General features: G+C 51.9%; 11 protein-coding genes across 11 annotated transcripts; 6 read left to right on the top strand and 5 right to left on the bottom strand.

Annotated features, from left to right (window-relative positions):
- Positions 1–761: 761 nt before the first annotated feature.
- Positions 762–2,612, bottom strand: LAESUDRAFT_686024 (SET domain-containing protein). The gene is made up of 3 exons (XM_040905911.1): positions 2,413–2,612; positions 1,647–2,364; positions 762–1,590 (listed from the first exon to the last, which is right to left on the bottom strand). Exons 1-3 carry the CDS (start codon positions 2,417–2,419, stop codon positions 990–992), a joined length of 1,326 nt encoding a protein of 441 aa, XP_040759726.1. The 5' UTR covers positions 2,420–2,612; the 3' UTR covers positions 762–989.
- A 575-nt stretch (positions 2,613–3,187) lies between these two features.
- LAESUDRAFT_738959 (rab geranylgeranyltransferase) lies at positions 3,188–4,554 on the top strand (the record flags this gene model as incomplete). The annotated part of the gene is made up of 8 exons (XM_040910956.1): positions 3,188–3,238; positions 3,288–3,441; positions 3,498–3,614; positions 3,671–3,886; positions 3,951–4,084; positions 4,145–4,243; positions 4,294–4,369; positions 4,430–4,554. The coding sequence occupies 8 exons, from the start codon at positions 3,188–3,190 to the stop codon at positions 4,552–4,554; spliced, it is 972 nt and encodes a 323-aa protein (XP_040759725.1).
- A 561-nt stretch (positions 4,555–5,115) lies between these two features.
- LAESUDRAFT_730693 (glycosyltransferase family 15 protein) lies at positions 5,116–7,719 on the bottom strand. The gene is made up of 13 exons (XM_040909890.1): positions 7,554–7,719; positions 7,279–7,502; positions 6,851–7,218; positions 6,629–6,768; positions 6,562–6,571; positions 6,473–6,503; positions 6,365–6,417; positions 6,232–6,305; positions 6,116–6,178; positions 5,959–6,051; positions 5,799–5,899; positions 5,576–5,747; positions 5,116–5,518 (listed from the first exon to the last, which is right to left on the bottom strand). Exons 2-13 carry the CDS (start codon positions 7,363–7,365, stop codon positions 5,469–5,471), a joined length of 1,242 nt encoding a protein of 413 aa, XP_040759724.1. The 5' UTR covers positions 7,366–7,502; positions 7,554–7,719; the 3' UTR covers positions 5,116–5,468.
- Positions 7,720–8,077: 358 nt separating this feature from the next.
- LAESUDRAFT_686017 (uncharacterized protein) lies at positions 8,078–8,939 on the top strand. Its single transcript, XM_040905910.1, has 4 exons — positions 8,078–8,271; positions 8,326–8,527; positions 8,580–8,710; positions 8,781–8,939. The coding sequence occupies exons 1-3, from the start codon at positions 8,148–8,150 to the stop codon at positions 8,647–8,649; spliced, it is 396 nt and encodes a 131-aa protein (XP_040759723.1). The 5' UTR covers positions 8,078–8,147; the 3' UTR covers positions 8,650–8,710; positions 8,781–8,939.
- A 671-nt stretch (positions 8,940–9,610) lies between these two features.
- On the top strand, positions 9,611–10,358 carry LAESUDRAFT_444535 (uncharacterized protein). The gene has a single exon (XM_040902483.1). It carries the CDS (start codon positions 9,817–9,819, stop codon positions 10,303–10,305), a length of 489 nt encoding a protein of 162 aa, XP_040759722.1. The 5' UTR covers positions 9,611–9,816; the 3' UTR covers positions 10,306–10,358.
- Positions 10,027–11,772, bottom strand: LAESUDRAFT_706803 (rab geranylgeranyltransferase; the record flags this gene model as incomplete). Its single annotated transcript, XM_040906638.1, has 8 exons — positions 10,027–10,509; positions 10,569–10,644; positions 10,695–10,793; positions 10,854–10,987; positions 11,054–11,269; positions 11,326–11,442; positions 11,519–11,665; positions 11,718–11,772. 8 exons carry the CDS (start codon positions 11,770–11,772, stop codon positions 10,412–10,414), a joined length of 942 nt encoding a protein of 313 aa, XP_040759721.1. The 3' UTR covers positions 10,027–10,411.
- A 1,209-nt stretch (positions 11,773–12,981) lies between these two features.
- Positions 12,982–14,032, top strand: LAESUDRAFT_444467 (uncharacterized protein). The gene has a single exon (XM_040902482.1). The coding sequence runs from the start codon at positions 13,169–13,171 to the stop codon at positions 13,772–13,774; it is 606 nt and encodes a 201-aa protein (XP_040759720.1). The 5' UTR covers positions 12,982–13,168; the 3' UTR covers positions 13,775–14,032.
- On the bottom strand, positions 13,848–14,686 carry LAESUDRAFT_444420 (ubiquitin-like protein). The gene is made up of 5 exons (XM_040902481.1): positions 14,488–14,686; positions 14,296–14,408; positions 14,081–14,148; positions 14,006–14,029; positions 13,848–13,940 (listed from the first exon to the last, which is right to left on the bottom strand). The coding sequence occupies exons 1-5, from the start codon at positions 14,566–14,568 to the stop codon at positions 13,921–13,923; spliced, it is 306 nt and encodes a 101-aa protein (XP_040759719.1). The 5' UTR covers positions 14,569–14,686; the 3' UTR covers positions 13,848–13,920.
- A 1,799-nt stretch (positions 14,687–16,485) lies between these two features.
- LAESUDRAFT_730689 (uncharacterized protein) lies at positions 16,486–18,150 on the top strand. Its single transcript, XM_040909889.1, has 8 exons — positions 16,486–16,733; positions 16,797–16,952; positions 17,014–17,092; positions 17,155–17,263; positions 17,316–17,335; positions 17,386–17,453; positions 17,518–17,558; positions 17,616–18,150. Exons 1-8 carry the CDS (start codon positions 16,509–16,511, stop codon positions 17,929–17,931), a joined length of 1,014 nt encoding a protein of 337 aa, XP_040759718.1. The 5' UTR covers positions 16,486–16,508; the 3' UTR covers positions 17,932–18,150.
- On the bottom strand, positions 18,037–21,322 carry LAESUDRAFT_444402 (uncharacterized protein). Its single transcript, XM_040902480.1, has 3 exons — positions 21,238–21,322; positions 20,673–21,166; positions 18,037–20,608 (listed from the first exon to the last, which is right to left on the bottom strand). Exons 2-3 carry the CDS (start codon positions 21,049–21,051, stop codon positions 18,333–18,335), a joined length of 2,655 nt encoding a protein of 884 aa, XP_040759717.1. The 5' UTR covers positions 21,052–21,166; positions 21,238–21,322; the 3' UTR covers positions 18,037–18,332.
- Positions 21,323–22,215: 893 nt separating this feature from the next.
- LAESUDRAFT_730687 (uncharacterized protein) lies at positions 22,216–23,054 on the top strand. The gene is made up of 4 exons (XM_040909888.1): positions 22,216–22,341; positions 22,402–22,500; positions 22,554–22,592; positions 22,653–23,054. Exons 2-4 carry the CDS (start codon positions 22,464–22,466, stop codon positions 22,793–22,795), a joined length of 219 nt encoding a protein of 72 aa, XP_040759716.1. The 5' UTR covers positions 22,216–22,341; positions 22,402–22,463; the 3' UTR covers positions 22,796–23,054.
- Positions 23,055–23,300: the final 246 nt, after the last annotated feature.

The following is a 23,300-nucleotide window of genomic DNA, read 5'->3' as shown; positions in this document are numbered from 1 at the left end:
GATACCCACATGAGAATAGCTCTCGTACGATGATGGAAGAAAGGAAGTTGGACAAAGCCACTGACGGACGTCAAACAGGTTTATGAGCAGCACCTTTGATTCTGATGCCCCTCCCACGTAGTATTAGTCAAGCTTGTCTTTCGACAGTGCTTGGATCACTATTAGTTCGGCGAAAGCTCGACTACTGAAGTTCAGGGCCATTGAGGTAGCGCAGTTAGCTCAGGCTATGCGACGATTGGTAGGTATTCCAGCATGATATGAGGTGTCTTCGTCGGGCAATCCAGCCTAACTGAGCTAGATTGACAAACAAGAGTGTTATATAGAAGCATTAGATGAGAAGCCGGCCCATGGCACATTTCTTGAGACTATGTAGCTGAACATATTGTCCGTGGAGCTTATGAGTTGCATATTCGCGCATGGTCTTCACATAGGCATCGATGCAGATGATGAGAGATCATCCCACGGTTGTGGCTGAGACAAAGTGTCAACATCGCGGTCACATGACCCGTCGCGACATCTTTAGTGCACCTGCCTACCTTCACCCAAAATTCTCCGATATGCAATTAGTTGCAACCTTGGATCTCCTAAATATTCATCGAGGCAGTCGAAATCTGACTTGCCAGAAAATAGGCGAGGATAGCTAATGCAGACCCCCAGAGGCATCCGGCAGCACGTGGATCTAGCCTTGTTCTTTGAGCACTGCTCACAATTTTCTGGCTTTCAATATCAGCCTTTACAATAACGTCATACGGGGCGTATATGTTCTGTCCCTCGTCCAGCATCCCACGCACGCACGCGCATGCCAGGCTGTTATTCTTACGACTCTGAATTTGCGTATCTCTGGGACATGTATGAGATTTTGCCGTCATTGGACAGAGAATACAAATACAGAGCAGGACACAGCGCTCCAGTGAAGTTCCTACCTTGCGTAACGCATTTCCTGTATCCCGGATGACGAGTTTCGGCCGCCCGGGCACGACCACTCTGGTTCAAGCTTCCTGAGCGTTGGCCCGCTCTGCCTCTCTGATCTTCTTCGTCCGCAAACCCCAGTATTTCGTCTTCTGCGGCGCCTCCGCGACGGCGAGCCAACCCCCGTCGTTTCCTGCGAGAGCCTTCCAGATCTTCGCCGCCTGTATCGCGCACTTCTTCGCCTCCTCCAGCTTCTCCATCGCACAGTACGCCTTGCACAAGCGCTGGGACCGCACTGCCCACACCTTCTCGTTGAAGTATTTCTCCTTCTCCATCATGTCGAGCACAAACAGACACGCTTTTGTGATCTTATCCTCCGGCGCGGACACATCGTTGATCCATTTTTCCAGCTCGTCGTCGTCGTAGGGTGTCACTGCGGAGCGGTAGATCGTCGCGAGCCGAATGTGGCTCTCCTTGGCCGCAGCACCGGTTAGGCTGCAGGAGGGACATCTGCAGATAAAATCGTACTTCTCCTTCAGCTCCTTCTGGCGATCGGCGCGAGGGGCAGTCTTATCCATGTACGACATCGTGATTTCCTCTCCCTTGCGAATCGGCGTCAATGCACGGATCTCCATTGTAAATGCCAAGAGATCCCATCGCGATATCACATTCGGAGTGCAGCTGTAACATTCGGTGGAATCACTTTCTCAAGTCACACCGAACGTGGGGATGCGCACCTGTGGTTGATCCGCGAGACGTCAATGTAGATGGCTGCACAGGCTCCATCGTACCCAGGTAGCGCGCCAACGTTGATTGCATTCGTGTCGATGATGCCCTGCTCCCGCGGGCAATCGTTGCCTTTGCAGTTGTGGAGCGAGTAGAACATGCGCCGATCATACTCGCACATGCGTGACAGCAGCTCTACGATAGCATCATTCGCGGTTGGGTCCCCCGGACGCAAGGAGAACGGCTGGACAACGGTCGAGACATACAACGGGCGCTCACATATGATGAGATCGCCCGTGTCGAAGTCGGCAGTGGCGAACATACCGAGGCCTTTGCCCTTGATTGGGCCGATCTCGAAGCTCTCCGCGGTGTGAGTGAGAGGGGCAGGGAAGCCAGGAAGGGCGAGGATAGCCTCCTTCATTCCCGGAAAGAGTAAGGTTGTAGTCATCCTCTCAGTGCCGCAGAGCTCTCTGGGCGGCAGGGTTACTGCGATGCGGTGCGACATGTCAGGCGGGAGAGTTCCGACCAAGGGAGCATCGCGACTGGTTGAGGCTGGACCACATGGCATGGGTATAAATCCATCGACGGTCTTCGCATTAGGGGCCGGAGGTGGTGTAATCCGTGTTTGCACTTTGATGATTGGCTCATTGCCAGTGTTGAGTGACTTGCCTTTCAGGAAACCACGCTTCATGTTTGTACGAGGAGTTGCCTTGCTCTCCGGAATGGACACTAAGCGAGGATTAGCAGGAGCATCATCAGCATTGGAAGGAAACATACCCTGCATGCTTGCATCGCAGACCGCCTCTTTCTCTACAGCGGACGCTCGAGGCGGGTCAACCACTCCAGGATCAGCGTTGAGTGACTTGCCCAGGAGAAATCCGCGCTTCGTGGTGGCAGGCAGCAAGATCGAGAGGCAGTGATCAATGGTGTAATCACGACCTTATAACACGAAAGAGCACTGAGAAAAGACGTGCATGACAGCCGTCAAGACGATGACAATGCACCTCTCGCAGAGCCCAGGGCATGAGTCGACACGTGCCCTAATTATGCCTAAGTCGGCCACAAGAGCCCGGCATGTATCAACATGCGCTCGGAAAATTGTCGAGCGTAAGCCAATGCGGGCGAGAAGATGTACGATTAGGTAGAAAGAGCACCAGTGCAATGGTGGTGACTGTTCGAATTTTCTGGTGGGCGATCACTATTGGCTTGCACGTGATGCAGTCAGCTTCCCAGCGTCTATTCCGGCCTGAGGCTGCTCTGCACCAAGTATATCGCGAGAACTAAAAACCTCGCTAATCGATACCGAGGCAAGTATACCAATGAACATGCTCTTTATTGCGAAGAATCATTTGGGAATGGATGGTTCCGCTCGCTATGCTCCGGGCCACTGGATCCCATGAGTACCGCCTTGCGTGTGTGACCACTGATGTAGTATTTGCTGATTTGCCATCGCTTGTAGAACCTTGTAGGATAGAATGAATCCCACCTGCTTGAGACACACTCTCATAGCATGAATTCCTCAGCAGGCCCTAGAATGTCTTCTGGCGACCCGATGCAGCTGGCCGTTCCTCTTCATGTGAAGTATATACAGTCGCTAGGAGAGGTTCGTGCTTTGTCGCGTGATCCGCACGTCTTTCGTTGATCTCTTACAGAACAAGGATGACCTGACATACCACCTCACCGCGCATCTGCGCATGAATGCAATATACTGGGGCCTTACAGCGCTATGTGTGATGAAGCACAAGGACGCGCTTGATCGCGAAGAAATGATCGACTTTGTAATGAGTTGCTGGGACGACCAAGCAGGTCCGGCATTGCGCTGCTGGGGCGTCGGTTGCAGCTATTCATCATCACTTTCATAGGAGCATTTGGCGCGCATCCCGATCACGATGCGCATATCCTTTCGACATTGAGCGCAATACAGATCCTGGCTACCCAAGGCGCGCTAGATAGGATAGATGTGCCTCGCGTCGTCAAATGTGGGTCTTTTTTTAAAACCGCCTGATGAACCTCACCTTGCTCATCCACTCGGAAGTCATCATGTCCCTCCAGCAGCCATCTGGCGTTTTCGCGGGTGACTCGTTCGGCGAGATCGATACGAGGTTCCTGTACTGTGCTGTCAATGCCCTGTCCCTCCTAGGAAAGCTCGACGAGCTCGACGTGGAGAAGACCGTCGGATATATTCAGAAATGCAAGAACTTCGACGGGGGTTTCGGCGCGTGCGTCGGCGCAGAGAGCCACGCTGCACAAGGTGAGCTACCTTGATGTATTCGTCGCATATCATCTGACGACGGCCTGCCTACTGCGTTAATCAGTCTTTGTGTGTACGGCCGCACTGGCGATTTTGGACAGGCTGGATGTGATTGACCAAGAGACGCTTGCTTGGTGGCTAGCCGAGCGGCAGCTGCCTAACGGCGGTCTTAATGGTCGGCCTGAGAAGCTTGAGGATGTGAGCACGTTCTGATATTTGTGGCTCACGGAACGTCCAAACGTACACGTTCCACTTCAGGTGTGCTACAGTTTCTGGGTGCTCTCGTCGCTGTCCATCCTCAACAAACTCGCGTGGATCGACGCGGATAAGCTGATGTCTTTTATCCTCTCGGCTCAGGTTTGTACCAGTGTGCGAACCTGCATTGTGAGTGCTCACACTCGTTACAGGATATGGAGAATGGCGGCATAGCGGACAGACCGGAAGACCAGCCGGACGTATTCCACACGCTTTTCGGCGTTGCAGGTGTGGTATCTTCTGGTCTTCCCTATGATGTGACTAAACATTTGGGCTCTCAATTTTAAGGTCTCTCGCTCCTTGGATACCCAGGACTGGAAGACCTCGACCCCGTGTATTGCATGCCTGCGAGTCTGATCGAGAGTATGGGGCTAAAGAAAGGCTGGAATGCTCTGCCGAGAAAAGGAGCGTGAATGATCATGGTTCTCGGGGTAAAGAAGACGATACATCACTTCTGATCACACACATTGCAGTGATTGTTCCACCCACCCATGACTGCAATTTGATATGTCACTGAACGCCACAGCACAGCGGTTTCAAAGCGCGAAGAATATCTCCATTTACAGCGTATACTTACGATGTGTAGGTCCCTCATGGAAGAAATGATATTCTGAAGAGAGAACTGAAAACTTACGTGTACGAAGAAGGACGACAATTGGAAGACACTCTGTGGAAGACCTGCAACTGAGCGCCGGTAGTGATGGTACCAAACAGAGTAAGAAGCGGCACGTTTGTAGGTTATGCGCTACTGCAAGGTTGGCCTTTATCGTCGGTCTCTATGAAGGCTGTTGGATTCCTCAATGGTTCACTAACGGTTACATCCCAAATTTGCTGCTGACAATGCTCGTGTGCCTACTTACGCTTGCAACAATGGGATGACATTGTCTCAATCAAGGTCATCTTCAAATCATAGGCATAGCACTATGCCCTACCCTAGTCGCATGCCCTCACGTCTCCACTTAGTATACGAGCCTATACATTCTGATCCTGTTCAGGGCCCCGGTATATGAATCTTTGCATCCAAGCAGAGATATTGTGCCTAGCGTCGCATACCACTAGTTCCGATTCTACATACATAGTATATAGTAAAAGATGCAGATGCACCACAAGTTCGGCGCACATTGCATGAGCGCATACCAGCCCCGCCATTAAGCGCTCGACCGGGCGGGCTGCCCTGCACAAGGGCCGGGACCTCCGATGCCTGCGGAATTCAGGCAATCGCCGTCCCGCAGGCGATGCGCCACGCCACGTCCTCCACCGCCCAAACACCATACGAAAATTCGCGTAGGGAGACGGGCACATCAACCTCTGGACAGCACGCCAGCGATCATTTGTGTATTCGCTCCCACTTCCGCATGCACGAATATCCTTGGTAGTCTGTGGCGAGCAGCAACACTTGATACGAGCTGCACGTGAGAATGAGGGAAAACGCACCGAAGCTGCGCCAGCCACGACACGTGCAATGCTTCTTCCTGATCATGCCGGGACCGTGCGGGCAGTGTGTAAATGGATGGTGCTCGTAGCCGATCTCGTCGAAGAAGTGGACCTGGTCCTTCTGCAGGAACAGCGACGCGGCGATACTGTGGACCGGTGCGTCTCCCCAGCGCTATGATGCAGATTAGCAAGATGCCTTGCGAGAGGAGACTGGAGTACAAACCTCGTAGTAGAACCCGCCCTTTGCGTCGATGTAGTCGAAGAACTTCGAGTACGCTTCGCCCCGCCAGAAGTCCATGTCTGCAATTTCAAAGTTACTCCAAACTTTACGAGACCATCAGTTAGCCGTGGGTTCGCCTGTTGCATTATCGGACACGACTCACAGTGGCAGAGATTGTACGTCTCCCCGCCGTCCTCGGAGAGGTATCCCATCGAGTTTTCTTCCGCGACGTACTGCGGGTTTTCCGCCATGAACTCTATGTGAGTGCGGAAGCACGTTCAATCAGTTAAGGATGAAGGAGAATCGGTAGAGGGACTGACCCTTGACGGTAGGCCAAAGCGTAGCTATCGTCTTCTCGAACTCCAATAATGTAATGGTAAAGCCTTCCACGTATGTAAGCTGTATGCGTGAAATATTGCAGTTCTGAGATACTGACCATAGACTTTGTTATGTTCCTCCATGTACAGGAACGGATCCTCATCGACATCGCAGTGGAAATGCACGTCCGGCCTGTACGCAAGATCCTAATCAACAATGGCGCAAACAAGAGGACCTGGCCGCATGCGTACTCGACCCGCCAATACCACTTGTACTGCTGCAGCAGTGGATGCCGATAGAAGAACTGAATATTCCATTAGCGTGCTGCGGAGCACGAGCGAATTTGGGCAATTACTCACGCCAGAGTTGAAGCGGCACATGTTGCGGTACCTGAGTCAATTTCGTCATTCGCTCAGTGCTTACGTGCTAGAACCTCATGCGTACTCACGATACGCTGCCTGTAAAAATAAAAGAGTGAACATACCACACATGTGGCGAAGGTTGTGTCCGCTCACCTCCGTAGATAATGTTTTCCTCAACCATTTTGTCCCGGCTCTTCGTCGCCTTATCCTCGTCTATCCAGTCCGGCTGATACCAGTGATGTGGCGGGATCATCGCAAACGTTGCCGGTCCCGACACAACCTTGCTCATTTCCCTGTGCGACACAAAGTCATCGGTTAACCCATCCGTCTGCATTTGAACTGAAGATGAGAGCAGCGCAGTCCGCAGCCACGCACTCTTTAAACTCCTTGGAGAAAGGCACGTTATTCAAGAAAAGCCAAGGGTACCCGAATTGGCGGTTGAACTTTTCCTCAAGCTCCCTCACGCTCTGCATTGCCTTCTCGAGCTCACTGTTCCGCACGAGCATGAGCAGGGTGGCGTTCGCGCGATGAGTGCCGTTGTTGAACTCATAGTTGAATCCAGAGTCGGGGGAGTGGCTCTCGCCGAGGACGAGTGCAGGGTCCGCGTTGGAGACCTCTGACGGGATGGGCGGGGCGAGCTTGCGTGTGGCATTGGAAGAGACGAATTGCGACTTGAGGTCAGATAGGAAGCTGGAGCCACTATAGTGTGTGTAGGAGTAGGTGAAGATAGTGTACACTCCGGTCTGCGGCGAGGACCTGGTCAGTTGGCTTTTAGGGGGGATGTTGCAACGAAGGGGACGTACGAAGGCGCAGACGAGGAGAATGAGCGATCTTGTTGTTCGATTTAGTTTGCATGATCGCAGAGGTGCTAGGAATGCAGGTAGCTGCATGTTTAGTGATGTGTTCGGTAATGACGTAGTATGCGGGGCTCTATGGAGGCGGTAATGGCTAGTAGCGGACGAATAAATGGAAATAGATGAATGTGCTGAAGGCTTGAAGAGATAGAAGTGTGCCCCGGCTACGGGGGCTGGCAGGGCTCTCAACGACAAGTCGGGATTGAAAGGTGGCACAACTGTACCTAGTTTCAGTTGAATCCAGACCAGTGGACGCAATATCGGACGTGACTGTGCGCAAGGGCGAGACAGGGATGGCGTCAAACACAGACCTATCAATGGCGCAAGAAAGAACAGAAAAACATAGGTGTTGAGGCTGACTTTTCCGCTATTTAGCGGCTGCGGTGTGGTGGATTGCCGCTGCGCGAGCTGCGCACTGCGCAATTCGCCCGGTGAGACAGGCGCCCGTTCCTAATCTGTGAGATCGCGGCCAGATCTCAGATGCCACCTCACCGCCGGGACCGAATCTGAGATCGACACTAAAATGTTTCCGCTGGGAGACGGCTGACGCTCATGTCTGGAATATAAAAAAAAAAGAGGAAAGTGAAACATCTGGTTTTTATTCATGTGAGAGACATCACTTTGCGCAGTCTAGCTATAAGACCAACTTGTGGCCACTTCACGTACGTGGGTGCGCTGGCGCTTCTATGGCCAGATTGATCGGGACACGTGGCATGCGCCGGTTTCTCCGCGTGTCCCCAGCGTCGATCCCGTTTGTCGTTCCGCCCGCAAGTCGAGGGTTCGACCCGCTGGCATCACCGCTTTCAACACAAATTATCATGTCCAACATCGACTTTGAGACTGCGGTGAAGCAGGAAGAAGACTACCTACGAGCTCTTCACCCGACAGCAGACGACATCCCAGGATGCATGAAGCTGTTCGACGATTATCTTCTCTGCCATAGTGAGTGACCTTTCCTTGAACGCCACATAACATGGCATTCGATACCGTGCTTAGACATGAAGGCTCAACTCAAGTCGCTCTACCGCTTCGGACACATGTCCGTATGTGCTGCCAAGATGGACGAGTTCAAGTTTTGCATGAGTCTCAAGTCATCGCATCCTGAAGATAAGCGAGATGCGTGGATTAGGCGGCGCGCCGAGTGGTGGGCACATCGGCGGCTTGCTAAAAGCAGCGAGGACGTGTGGGATATCAGGACGTATGTCGGTCGACGGCTCACGCTGGTTCTTCGCTGAAACACCGCTTCACAGAGAGCCATTAGAGAACTTCCCTCCGTCAAGGCCATCGCCGGTCGTTGACACAGATAACACTATTGAGTGAAATGTATTATACCTTTCATGTTGTCCTCAAACGTCACCATGTCGCTTCTACAACAAACCTGGTGAGCACTTTACAACGTGGTCAGCTCGGGAACGTGTGCTGACCCAACGATCGATGTCTCTCCTTCTTAGCATATCACTTTACTCAAATTACCATGCAATCCAGCGTGCGTATAGTGGTAAAATGTGCAAAACAGCGGCTCAATGATCAGTGGTCGCTCAATGCATTCTCAGCCCTTTTCGGGAAGGTTCAGGTCCATACTGTTGTTGATAACTGAATGCAATCTTTACAAATAACAATACTCGTTATCAACAGAGGAACGTGCGATGACGCGTCATCTTAAATTTCAGAGAGCCCTGACGATATGTCGCTAACGGGACGTCCAGCCCTCGGTACCATGAGCAAACGGCGAAGCCACAGGCCGAATTCAGATCTCGGTCGCAACGGTAATTCATACTTTGCCAGATGTCAGCACGGTGACAGTCAACGTCGGACTACGCCCTCTCATTCTGTCATTAGGGTCCTCAAATTGGTACCTGTACCTGCGCCGGCGACATGAGCATCTCACATCGGATGGCCAAGCAAACTCCTCACGCAGACAACCAAATCTCTCCCTTCCCCTCATGAGACTTGTACGTCTTCTCCTTCTATGCTCTGCTTTCTTCAAGCACACCTAGATAGCATGCCAGATACGCGGCAGCACCTGATTGCAAAACTCGACGGTCCCGCCTTCGCACTCCACTAGGAGCGTCATCTCGATCCACTGAGGTGACAGATCCAATGGGCCCCCTGCCGTCCATGCCACAGTCCATGATCATCTCTGCAGGAATCGAACCAAACTTCAAACGAGGCTCGATCATTCTGTCGATCTCTGGATATCAGCAGATGGAATTATGGTTGACTCGATCTCTGATGAAATCTGGAAGCGCGTAAACCTGATCGGGTACGCTGTATGAGCATAAAAATGGTGAGATGTCGAGACCACACAGTGATTTCGCTGGCGTATGACCCATATCCGTGAACGCGCTACCACCGATGTCGTACTTCAAACGAATATCATCCTTCACGACGACGGCGCTACTCCACACTGCATACTCCAAGGTACGTCGGCATCCTCTGTATCGAGTCGAACTCGTTCACGATCTCTTTCACTTGCAAGAGTGAAGGATGAAACCTATCCAGTCCCACTATCATTCGAAATCCTTGCGGCGTGGACTTCACACTGATGGATGCCCGCCGCGCTTTCCAGGCCCCCAGAAGGACGAGATTACGTTCCTCAGCAAGAACGAACACATGACGGGTTTGTCCCTCGTTGCCCGACCTTGTAATAGTGCATATTGGTGGTCGATCCTTCTTCGGCTGTCAGGAGGCTCGTGTGTTGATCTGATCATATTTATTGTACTGACAGCCTACAAACATGCCATTTTCTTGCTATATATGACTCCATCAACTATCAGTGCTCAGTTTGAGGTGTTTCATGGAGCGTCTTCCCAGACTCGCCCTCCCTCGCACACGCAAACTTTCAATTCTCTCCCGGAGCGTCAGTTCCTCTTTAATGGATCTAGACATTGTGGGCATACGCTACGAGTGGGAATATCCTTTGCACTTCGAAAACGCCGCGCTGTGTCGTTCAGCGACATATCTATTGCACAGTGATGCACGAGTAAAACAACCATTGCTATGAGTGTGATCATGAGTGATGTGTAGACTTCTTTACTTTGGGGGTTATGTCTATTCATGCTCCTTTTCTCGGCAGAGCTTTTCAACCCTTCTTTAGCCCCATACTCTCGATCAGACTCGCAGGCATGCAATACACGGGATCGAGGCCTTCCAGTTCTGGATATCCAAGGAGCGACAGACCTGCAAATTGAGAGCCCACATGTTTAGCCGCACCATGAGGGAAACCAGAAGATGCACACCTGCAACGCCAAAATGCGTGTGGAACACGTCCGGCTGGTCTCCCGGTCTGTCTGCTATTCCGCCATTCTCCAAATCCTGCAACGAGTGTGAGCACTCGCAACGCAGACTCGTGCACTGGTACAAACCTGAGCAGAGCGGATGAACGGCGTCAGCTTATCCGCGTCGATCCACGTGAGCTTGTTGAGTATGGACATCGACGAGACCGCCCAGAAACTGTAGCACACCTGAAGCGGAACGTGAACGTTTGGAACTTCCGTGAGCCACAAATGTCACAATGTGCTCACATCCTCGAGCTTCTCAGGCCGACCATTGAGACCGCCGTTAGGCAGCTGCCGCTCGGCTAGCCACCAAGCAAGCGTCTCATGGTCAATCACATCCAGCCCGTCCAGAATCGCCAGCGCAGCTGTACACACAAAGACTAATTGACGCAGCAGACAGGCCGTCTCAGACAATATGCGACGAATATACGAAGATGGCTTACCACCTTGTGCAGCGTGGCTCTCGGCACCGACGCACCCGCCGAAGCCCCCGTCGAAGTTCTTGCATTTCTGAATATACCCGACGGTCTTCTCCACGTCGAGCTCGTCGAGCTTTCCTAGGAGGGACAGGGCATTGACAGCACAGTACAGGAACCTCGTATCGATCTCGCCGAACGAGTCACCCGCGAAAACGCCAGATGGCTGCTGGAGGGACATGATGACTTCCGAGTGGATGAGCAAGGTGAGGTTCATCAGGCGGTTTTAAAAAAAGACCCACATTTGACGACGCGAGGCACATCTATCCTATCTAGCGCGCCTTGGGTAGCCAGGATCTGTATTGCGCTCAATGTCGAAAGGATATGCGCATCGTGATCGGGATGCGCGCCAAATGCTCCTACGAAAGTGACGATGAATAGCTGCAAACGACGCCCCAGCAGGGCATTTGTCACAAAACAGAAGAAATGCCGAACCTGCTTGGTCGTCCCAGCAACTCATTACAAAGTCGATCATTTCTTCGCGATCAAGCGCGTCCTTGTGCTTCATCACACATAGCGCTGTGAGGCCCCAGTATATTGCATTCATGCGCAGATGATCAGTGAGGTGGTATGTCAGGTCATCTTTATTCGGTAACAGATTAACGAAAGGTATGCGGATCACGCGACAAAGCACGAACCTCTCCTAGCGACTGTATATACTTGACATGAAGAGGAACAGCTAGCTGCATCGGCTCGCCAGAAGACATTCTCGGGCGTGCTGAGGAATTCATGCTATGAAAGCGTGTCTCACGTAGGCGGGATGCATCCTTGCCTACAAGGTTCTACAAGCGATGGTAAATCAGCAAATACATCGGTAACACACGCAACACGGTACTCATGGCATCCAGCGGCCCGGAGCACAGCGAGCAGAATCATCCCTTCCCAGATGATTCTTCACAATGCAGGCATGCTTTTGGGTACTTACATCAGTGCAGGTCAGCGAGGTTTCCAATCCTTGCTATATACTTGGTACGGACCAGGACTTTGTGGGAGCTGTGAAGCAGGCGGGCCGGAATAGACGCTGGAACGCAAGGACCACAGCTTCCGCATTTGGAAGGTTTATAATTTTCGCATCAGTGGCGCTGCTGTTGGCGCGCACTGTGTCGACTAGGATCATCTTAATGCTTTCAAACACACCAAAAACTTCTTTGTACCAAGGCTGACTACATATCTCAACTAAAAAGATGGCTCGCGAGTTTCTCAGATAATGAAATCTGAGAGGTCAAATCAGGGAAACTTTTATTGCTCGTTGCTCGAATTCAGACATGCTATCATACGTTGTCCCAGGTTGTTGTCAATCAGCCTGAGCATGACAGGCACCGCCTGGGCATTGATTCAATCATGACAGTGACGGGCAATAATGCCCGCTTTTATCGTAACCACGGCAGCCAACGGTCCCGATGCCAAACTGATTGTCGTCTATTTGCCAGGCAAGGAACGCTTGTACCGACGAGGAGTATGTGCATCGTGCAGCAGTGTACGATCGAGCATTTAATGCGCCGAGGTTGTCGATACGATCTGATGGCCACTAAGTGCGTCCTCATTGCGCTGAGCCGTTCGACAAGTCTCCCTCCCAGGGCAGATCAACCAACAAGGACCAGTCTATTTTAGGCCTGAGTGACTCCGCGCCGAGAGTGGCTGGGCCTGAGTGATCGGTACCGCATGCTAGACGGCAGATTGACGCCTGCACTGGCGAAGTCATAAGCAGAGCTGACACTCTGGAACGGCACAGTTTCGAACACACACCTCAAGCAGGATGTACTCCTCTTTGTCACTCCTTATCTTCATTACCGGTCAGTCAATACGTTGAACATGACTGCGTGCTGCTCATGTCCTGGCTTTGATGCTTGTAGCATGCGCGGGCATTCATTTATATTCGCGAGATGATGTCGACGATTGTCTGAGTGGTTTCGACGACATGCCACCGCAGGTATTGGTGACTACCCTCAATGGATTTCGCATCTAGCGCTGATGGACTTTCCTTTAGCAATGCAACAGTACATGCACGCCGTATGTGACAGCATCCGATAACGTGGGTTCATTCGCAGAAGACACCTCACTGTTCGTAACTTACGACTTACATTGATGTCGCAGTGCATGGACATGTCTTGCGCCTGCGTGGACAGCTACTTCACTTCCGCCGCCTCCTGCATGGACTGCATGTTGCCCTTGATTCCCGACACGGGCAACTGCAGTGCATCTGTGGTGGAAACAGAGTGGCAGGAAAGCATAAATGGTGAGCGTATCCTCAGAGACATTACTCGAGCCACGGCTAAAACCTTCGCAGAGGTCTACGAGCAATGCCTCGCGAACGGCTTCGCGGTCAATAGCGTGTCGCTGTCCTATGCACCAACTGCAACGGGCCGAGTCAGCACGACGTCATTATCGGGTTCTGGCACGCCGCTCACCACTGCAGCCTCCGACGGGTCAACTACTTCAACGGCCGCCGCGAACGGATCCACCAGTGGTGCGTATCGTGTCTACATCAGAGCGGCAATCGTGTCACGATCGAAACCCCTTAGGCACGGCGTCGGCTCGCCCGACCTCTTCAGCGAGCTCTGGTTCGGCAATGTCGCCGGAGAAACTAACGGGAGCTGCTTTAATGCTGCTGGCCGCATTTCTCGCGTAGAGTCCGTTCTCTGTGGCCTCGACGTTGAGATTCGTTCGCATGTACTGCAGTGTTCTCAGTAGACGTGCCAATGTCGACTTCGTGAGGGCGAAAAAGCTACATTTGACACATAATCATGCACGAAACGGAAGACAGGAGCACAGGAGAAAAAGGCTTCGTACTACAAGCAGAAAGAAGAACGACCGAAAATTGGCATTGAGACGCAGCATCACGCTGAACCTCCGACCTCTGCGTCCATGAAAACATGTTAGTATCACAGGCCACATTAGAATCGGAGTATAAGTGTCGCGTACGCTCTACCATGACATCAATGGAATCTAGCGGGAGAATCGTCAGCTTAAATCATGCGTTACCTCATCGTGGCTCACCGTTATCTTCCATGTCCAGCGATGCCGGTGTGTCATCGTCGTTTATTCTGTTCCCATCGTAGAGGAACCTATGGGGCGCGGTAAATAAATATTATCATACCAATAGAAGTCAAGAAGTCGCATCGTAAGCGCGGATTGATGCAGGTTCCGGACGTATATGCTCTGTCCATGTTCCGCGCAAGTCCTCCAGGAGGGGCGTCAAAGATGAGACTCACCGAATACTGCTCACGTCCTTGCCCACTTTCGCAGCATAAGCTCCTTGGAGCTTGCTCAACTTCGTATTTCTCTTGATCTTGAAGAACACTTCCTCTCCGGTTTGTGTTGTAACCTATCCATCCGCGCAGGCGAGCCGCAGGTCAATCCTCGAGGGCTCGCCAGGACGCGAATGGTGTTTGAAACGCGCTTACCTTGATGTTGATCGGCGCGTTGGCCTCTTCCGCTTTGGGCTCAACCTCCTGTGTGGATGTGTGCTGCTCAGCTTCGGACATCTTCGCGCAGTTTTCTCGAGAGGTAGAAGGGAGAAGACAAGCTGTGTGTGGCTCACACTGGCGCGCAAGTTGGGGGTCTACCCTCCTCGGCCACACACTAAGCGCCCGATATTTTGATTACATAATGGAATCCGAAAAAGGGCAGGTTAAAACTCCGCTGTGTTTTCTCTCATCGTCTCAACTGAACGGATGAAATGCTATCTTACGAGGCCAGTCTGGCTCAAGAAATTATTCTGAATGTCGAGTAAAGCACATCAGCAAATTGGCGCGAGCAGCCATATCGTGAACGGAGGCGGAAATTACCGCGATCCTCTGAATTGTTGTCTCAAGTTCGGATCAAGTGTGGGTTCTCATTGGTCGCAATGAGTACCTTCATGAGGGGTCTGTATTTACAGGTCTCGGTTTTTCACAGATCGAAAGGGACACACGATGTTCTCGACTAGTTGTCGAGGAACTCCAGAGTCAGCATGAATTTCCGAGCAACTATGAACATGGTATACTAGATCGTCAAAGTTTATCTGCCTATTCTATTCCATCATATTTTACTGCCTCTGTCGTTCGTGTCAAGATTCTTCACGGTCATTTCAAAATAATGGCTTCCAAAATTCCGGCCAGACGGCTAGTTGTATCGTTCAAGCAAAGTCGAGCTGGCCAATGACCGCTTCGGTATTTCTCTGCGGCTGTGAATGATTCCGAGTTTTGGCAGGTTCATGAGCACAAGTAAGTTGTGCCAGCTGGTTTCGGCAGCACATTCAAAGTAGCACCTTTAACCGTTGCCACTAATCACTCATGATAGTTGTTCTTCGCGGAGCTGGGAGCCACCACGGAAGCAGTGTTAGACGTGGATGACATGGAATGCTCGTGCTGACGACGGTAGCGGCGGCGTAATCCCTTTATCTGCATCAGGACACCTCTGAACGGACAATCTCGTTATTTTATACATCCAGACGTCGGAATTCATGACATACTCGAAGACAAAATGCAAGACGGGCAAGACCACCTTCAAGGCAGTGATGCTCTGCATATATTTTTACTGGACCACACGATCGTAGGCTGTTTCTTCGGACCCGCATAGCCTCCCTCCTTCCCCGGTTTGACCTATGCGGAAAACTGCATATGCCGCTCATATCCGTCGATCATTCAGCGTTACGTACTCTTGAATTTCCGTCCCACGATGCCTGTGAAAGACAAAACCTCGAGAGCAAGCGCCTACCGGCTGCAACAAATGTTCACACTACCATGGTGCCTCACGTCCCCGGAGAAGGTGGTGCGTCTGCGAGGTCCCGTTTTCTGTATCTTTCTTTGCGTATCGGGCTCTGGCGAATGCAAGCGGACCACTGCCAAGTGGAAGTGACGACGCGCAGCCACCAGCTCGTCTAGTATGTCCGACTTCAGCAGTCTTTGAATAGAATCACGTCAGTCAGTCTGAAGCTTCTTTGAATAGAATCACGTCAGTGTCATTGGTGGAATGGACTTGAACTACTTCAGGCTTCTCGACTTTGTCGAGATTTCTTTGACGCGCAAGGCCGTGCACGCGCTCGCATCTGTTTTGCTTTGGCGCTTTGTCCCGGCTTGTGTGCACGCCTGCGATCTGCCAGAATATGGGATAAATTTCCGTATGCTATGGGCTTGCGACAGATCGATCCGGTCAACGTTGTGTCTCAGGCGGTGGCTTGGAAGAATCGATTGACCACATTTGTTCGCGAAGTGGCACTTTAGATCCGAAGAACAATAATTGCTATGCTTAGACTAGTACCGCCGCGGCTAACACTGAATGCAGTACCGTGGTTGCAATGTCACGGCGATCTATGGCGCTGCTTGGACTGGCAGTCTTCCAATCTTCCGGATTGTCACCTATGATGATCATCCAGGACAATAAGATACATAAACAGGCGAGTTTCGTTCCCTTGAGATGTCGCCAGAGAGCCACTTGCTAAAACATGGCCAGCGTATCTCTTATATCGGCAAATCTGGCTACAATCTGCTTAGAAAGTCTTCTCTATGGCATATTCCTTGTGCTCACGGTCCTTTTATTCTGGCTACTTGTACAACGTCATCGACAGTCAAGTAATGCCCTGCCGCGCAGACTGAAAGCCACTTGCAATCCGTTATACACGCAGCCGATGTTTGTCGCAGGAGTGCTTCTTTTGATGTCGAACACTCTGGTATGTGAGAATCTTTCATCCTCGCCGTCATAGCAATGCTGACGATATAAACGTGTTATGAAGCATTGGGTCATTGCCGTAACTCGCCTTTTCAAAGCCTTCGTCGACTTTGAAGGAGGTGCACAGCCTCTAGCTTTCTATGGAAACTTGTCTCAACCGACAGAGGTCATACAAACTGGTGCTATGGTGGCTGCTGTCGTCCTTGGGGACGCGATGATCGTAAGTTATTTAGGACTGATAGAGGTATGCGAACTGCACTGACAAGTCTCCGTTATTGGAGATTTACCGCCTATGGATCGTGTGGGCTTACAACAAGTATATCATTATTCCGTCTATATGTACGCTGCTTGGCTTGACAGGTCCGTGTATAACCCAATTTGCAACGGCTGTAACACAACAGCTCATCTGCATGTCCAAGCAGTGTGCGGAATCGGGGTAACCTACCAGCTGTCCCAGTTTCATCTTGGCGAAAATATATTCGCAACAGCAGCAGGGCGGTGGATTACATGCAACTGTGTGTTCAGCATGATGTAAGTTTCAATGGCATGCGAGCTCACAATTGTCGTCTGACTCACGTTGTAGCACCAACATTTATGCAACTTGTAAGCCGATTGCCTGTGCGTTCCGACACTGAATTAAGATCCATTATCAGGTATGATTGCGTGGAAAATTTGGAGAGTGAATAGAGTGGCTTCCCACTATTCTGGAACAAATCTGATGGTTAGTTGCAAATATGATGAAACCAGACATTGTATTGACAGTTAATTCACCCATCCATGTGCAGAATGCTGCTGCAATCATGGTGGAAAGCGCATTCCTCTATACGTAAGCAAATCTTCCTTTTACCGCTCATCCAATCGCAACGTACGACATTTTCTGCAGCGCCTGGAACTTTTTCTTTTTTGTGGCATATCAATCCCGATCCAACCTACAGTTTACGGCCGTCGAAACACTGCCGTTCATTGCGGGAATCGCATTCATGCTTATCAACGTCCGCGTCGGCCTAGGCTGGGCGTACACAGCTGATCACCATTCACCAGAAGACCAGCAGAACACGGTGTTCCGTGGCCCACTTCATCGTGGTCTTGATGATACAACGCACTCCATGCGTCCACTCACCATAAACGTGACACGTACTACCGTTCGCAGTGATTCTGGACTGAAACTCCCAGACGGTACAATGACTGATACGGTTTGAGAACCTGATGTTCTGTTTTGATATTGTTCTCAGTGGGGTTAATCCAGATGCGCGAAGTCACTGATGTACTCACCAGCACTTTTTCCTTGTTCACCTTCTATCGCACGCCGATGAAGGTTCGCAAGTCACGCCAAGCGTAGATGATATCAAATGCATGTCTGGCTGTACGTGTATATACGTTGTACGATGAAATAGAACAAACAAGGTATATGAACCGAATTACTAGGACAATGATAAACTACTAATACGTATGGGTACAGTACGATACCGGGCAAAGTATATGACGAACGCGTAATAGTACATAAGTAAGAATGTATGAACCAAAAACTGCCTTTACTTCGCAAGTGAAGGGTTTATGCGAATGGCAACTGACGGGCAAAGGACAGTTCTCCTGTGAGAACTCATATCTTGGACATGCGACTGAGTAGTCTCTTCGCTCTTAAATATTCCTCATCGTCATCGCTGGAATCTTGCCACAAATCCCGCTCTTGAACTCTGGACGACCACCCGCCTTGACGGCCAGACGACGCATCGCCGTTCAATGGCCAGGGATGGTGGCGTCCTCTGGTCGTTTCAGCATCATCATCGTCGTCGTCGAACACGGGCGGAGTGGTGGAGAACGTCGGCGGCAACGACATCCGCACGCTCTTCCTACGTATGGGTCCGGTGCCTGTCGTACTGCTCGAGCTTACAGACCGAGAGAGGTCGCCGCCCTTTGCGGGCTCCGGCTTTGTGTCGCTGGGAGGGGGTGTAGGAGGCGCAAGGGAAGGATCGAGTTCAGGCTCAGGTTGCGGATCGGACTCCGCGTCGTAGAATACCTCGTTGATTGTCTCATACGATGATATGGACGTCGCATCATCCTCTGCGGGCGAGGGCGCGAGCAGGCTACGCGATCCATTGCGCAACTTTGACCCATTCGTAACCGGCACTGCAGTGTCCGGTGCGGCACTGAGAGATGGACCAGCGGATGTTGACGGAGGGTTGGGTGACGGTGTCCGACTGTTCCTGAGCGCCGAGCGCAGTGGCATCTTCTCCGGTGGCTTGTTCGCTGACACGGGCAGCGACGGCGCAGATGCGGACGCGGGAACATCTGAAAGCGTCTCCAGCGGCGAGGCAGCCGCAGGGCTCTTGCTTATCGAGTTATTTCTGGACAGCCCAGCATCCCGAGGCACACTGACATTGGCTGCCGGCTGTTGAGGTTGATTATAGTCCTGGCTAATGTGTATCGGCGGCGGAGCTTTCACAGGCATGAGCATGCGGTTGGGATCCTGCTTCGCCCACGCGTCCTTGTTCTGCTTCGCAACGCCTTCGACGATGCTCATAAGACTTGGGCCGTCGTTGTTCCGCGTCAGACCCGAGCGGTGAACAGTGGACACTGAGCTGAAACGCCGATGATCCTTAGCCTGCTGCGATGTTGGGTTGGGTGTGTGGGCAGAAGTAGTCCGCGCGCGATTCAGACCTTGTTGATGCTGCTCCAGCGGCGGATTGCGTGCATGGCCGCGTGCAGGAGCTGACGCCGTGCTCAATTGAGACTTCGACAATGACGAGCTCCGCGACACCGTGACAGAGGCATCGCCGAGGATTACCTGCGTAGTTCCCGGCAGCGAAGGCTTTCTAGTCCTAGCTGAAACTGAATCGCTCCGACCCAAGGCAGCTGGATTTGCATCGCCATTCATCTTCGGCTGTGCCGCCTTTCCGGACTCAGGCTTCCTCGTCACCGATGCAGTACGCCTCACGTTCGCACTCGCGCCGAACGTCGCCGCGCCATCGCTCACCCAGCCTCGGTCTGCGTCCGCAACAGTATTCCGAACAGGCTTGCGCTTCGTGGACTTATTCTTTGACTGCTGTGTCGCGCGGATGCCCATCTCAGACGTGGAGGCTGTAAGGGCAGATCGGGGTGCCTGCGGGGCCTCGTACGTCGGTGACCAAGTATAGTACTGCTGTACATGCGCCTCGTCGCCTTCCTCGTCCGAGCTGTCACCTCCTCGCATGGCTTTGCTGAGGTACTTGTCCGTGCGCGTGCTCCAACGCGAAGCCGGTCTGCTCGAAACTGGAGAATCGTGCTCGTCGACAGACGCGCCGCTTCGGTCTCGGTCTCGGTCTCGGTGGTGAAATAGCGACGCGATACTTCCGAAAAAGGACGATCCGCTCCGAGTGCGCTCCTTTTTGTTGCTCGAGGGTGAGTCGTAGCTCGGCGCTGGCGCAGGGAAGTGTACGTGTCTCGCGCTGTCCACAGAGTCCCGCATGGCATGAGGCTCAAGCGCGGAGCGTGGTTCGGGTATCATAGATGTCATTCTACCCTTCCTTTTCTTCGCAAACCGTGCGTTCTCGTGCACCTCGACTGGACCTAAATCCTCCTCAGACTCACTGCTCCCGCCGCCTTCCTCTTCTTCCTCCTCGACCTCTGGGATCGGCGAACGAGACGTCGGCATGCCATTCGGCATGTCGGGTATCAAGTGTGCTGCGGGGATCTGCAGCGCATACGGTTTGGGCGGCGTCGGTGGCTGGTCGTGCCAGGAGGAATCAGGTTCGGTGTGAGCGACCGGAATGGGAGGTAGCCCGATTTGAGACGCGCTCTGGGATGGCGCAAGGGAAGAGAAGTCAGATGGGGCGTGTCCAGTGTCAGAATTCTGTGCAGGACTTGAGTGGGTCGGTGGTAGAACGTGGAGTGCATTTCCTGAGAACCAGAGACTCGGAGTTCAGGCGTGATGAAACCTCGCTGGACGCTAACGACGACGCACCGTTTCCGTTGGGCGCCCTCATACCATCCAATGCCCTGAGACCCTCCTTTCCCATCTCGCCCCAGGCCCATCCACATTCCACCATTGCCTTGCAACGTGCCTGGAGCCCGGAGCATATTGCGGTGACTCGCAAATGCTCGAGCTCATGCTCCTTCTGGGCAAGGTGTGCTTCGCATGCCTGCAGCTCTGTCTGTGCTGCATTCATCTTCGGACCCATAGTAACCTCGGGTTTGACAAAGTTCAGCGAGGACGCGGAGCCGGACGTTGAAAGCACAGAGTCCCGCATCGGCTTCGTCTGCTTGGAAGCCTTGATGAGCCGGTTAACACTGGGTAGAGAAAAGACAAAAATTGAGCCACTGCTGGAGGGCATGAAAGCCATACGGCATCATCGGGCAACCAATAATACGCAGCTCCATCCCTTCCGTACATTACGTCACGAGTACCGCGTATACGGGTGGATGGATACATAGCGTCATGTTCGCATGTCTCCACATCTATGCGTCATTTCCGACGGAGTTGTGCGTCCTGCAGATCGGAGCACCCTGCCAGAAGTTGAAAGACTTACAGGATTTCACGGTCACGCATCACGTTCCCGACTTCATCTTCGAGGTTCTTCAGCGCCTTCAGTTGCCCCTGCCAACCCTCCAGAGACGAGACGTACTTGCGCAGTGCATCGTCAGCACCCGCGAGTACGCCCGCAACTGCTACGATGACATGGGACAGCGGAGGCGCCGACGCCGATGCATAAGCTGAGAATGATGCAAGAGAAAGTTGCGAATGTTTGAGCAGGTGGATTAGGTGGATAGAATAGTCCTTCTCGTTCGACAATAGATTGGAGAGTAAGCGCGAATCAGACGGTCGATGAACCATGCAAATAGATAGATCGTCGTGAAAGGGATGAAGAGCGCAAGGTGATGGACGCTAGTTGAAGAGGGTGTGGAGCAGTCGGTTCAATTACTGATGACTTTACACTTTCTAAAATAACACTTAAAGTAGACGAATATGCGCTTAAAAAGGCATATTTAACGGTTCCCGAGTTCGAGTGTATGTCCAGGCCTGTAGTCTTGCTTGACCCAGAATTGTTCCATTGGTTCATAGAACAGGCTGAAGCAAAAGCTTGCAACGAGGTGGCCCTAAGCTGAAATGATGTATTCGTCCGGCGCAAGTAACTACAGTACTCGAGCCGTTGTCGTAAATCCAAGGGCTTGAAGTCACGATCTTCGCCTCGCGAGTGATGCCAGTAACATTTATCTCCAGGGCACGCATAGGAGATGGCGATCCGTGGTGAACCGAGCCGCGCAGCAGGGAAGTTGGCGATTTCCATGAGACAGCTGGTGAGCCATTGCGCTCATGCTAGCCCTACACGGACATTGAAGAGAGTGAACGCAATCCCAGCAATAAATAACAACTTCTTCGCTGTGAAATGAAGGTTTTGATCCGGATAAACACGCTGCGAAACAATGGTCCACACGCCGTATAGAATCCTCCAGGTCACTCGAGAAGTGCTGCGCGTGTGCAGCCGACCTGGTTGCTCAAAGGAACGCGCAGAATGAACGGGGATAGCATTTGATCAATATCTATGACTATATGCATATCAGTTTTGGCTACATACGCCTGGCGACCAGGTGAGTGGGGTTTCCTTCAACGAATGACGGTGGGACGTAGATGTCTGTGGGAAGGGCGTGAGTGAGATATTAAAATCGGATGTGGCTGTCCAGAATTTACGTACAAGCCAGTTAGATGTGAAGTGCGACACGAGAGTCTTTCCTTGCCCGAGTTCCCATCTCCTATATGGCTGCAAAATTCTCCTGCATACATTCTCGTCAAACTATCAAGACCGCGTACGTCAACAGTCAATGTGGTTAGAGGAAGTTGCCATACTTATCGAACTCTTGTTGAAATCATTTCAAATGAACGTGTCTTTGCAACAATCAGCCTGAGTCAGAATGGTCAACAAAAAGATCAAGCGAACACAATTACCGTTGACGGCGTCGTACACTTTCACCGATTACTGCGCGGATCAAAATGTGATCGTGGACATGGTGATGCCGCCAGGAGGGGAAATAACGCTGTTCAACCTGTGTATCTCGAAGCTCAGGACGTCAGACTCTCCACAATTCTGATAAGACAATTCTATCTCGGCCTTTAGATGAGATGTTTATGAAGGAGGACGAAAGGCTGTGGGAGTTGGATATGAAAACAAGGATGTGGTGGAACAAGATGATGGGAATCACGGGAGGAGTAAGGACACATCAGCTGCGATGTAAGAGGTAGCGTAGTAATTGTCATCTATGCACCACGGAAAACAGTGATGTGAGGAGGTCCTCGTCCTTGAATCTCCACTAGATAGAGAAGAGCGCTGGAATCAGGCGAGGCCGTCGTGGAACGGTGGAAGCGAAAAGAGCCAATTCAATTTAAGGGTCCTTCGTTTATGTTCAAACTGTAACAGCCAAATTTGTTATTTGGAATCAAACGCCTTACCCGGGTTAACCCCCCGTTATCGCCCAATAACCGGCGTCAACGACAACACACTGCCAGTAGGAACTGGTACTACCTTTCTTTGCTGTGATGATACATACGGGGATGCCGGCGAACTTCTGACGAAACAGAATTCGACTAATATGCTTA

The sequence above is a fragment of the Laetiporus sulphureus genome (genome assembly GCF_001632365.1).
Source record: "Laetiporus sulphureus 93-53 unplaced genomic scaffold LAESUscaffold_53, whole genome shotgun sequence".
NCBI lineage: Eukaryota > Fungi > Basidiomycota > Agaricomycetes > Polyporales > Laetiporaceae > Laetiporus > Laetiporus sulphureus.
The sequence above is the reverse complement of the archived record's forward strand: the minus strand, read 5'-3'. Positions and strand labels throughout refer to the sequence as shown.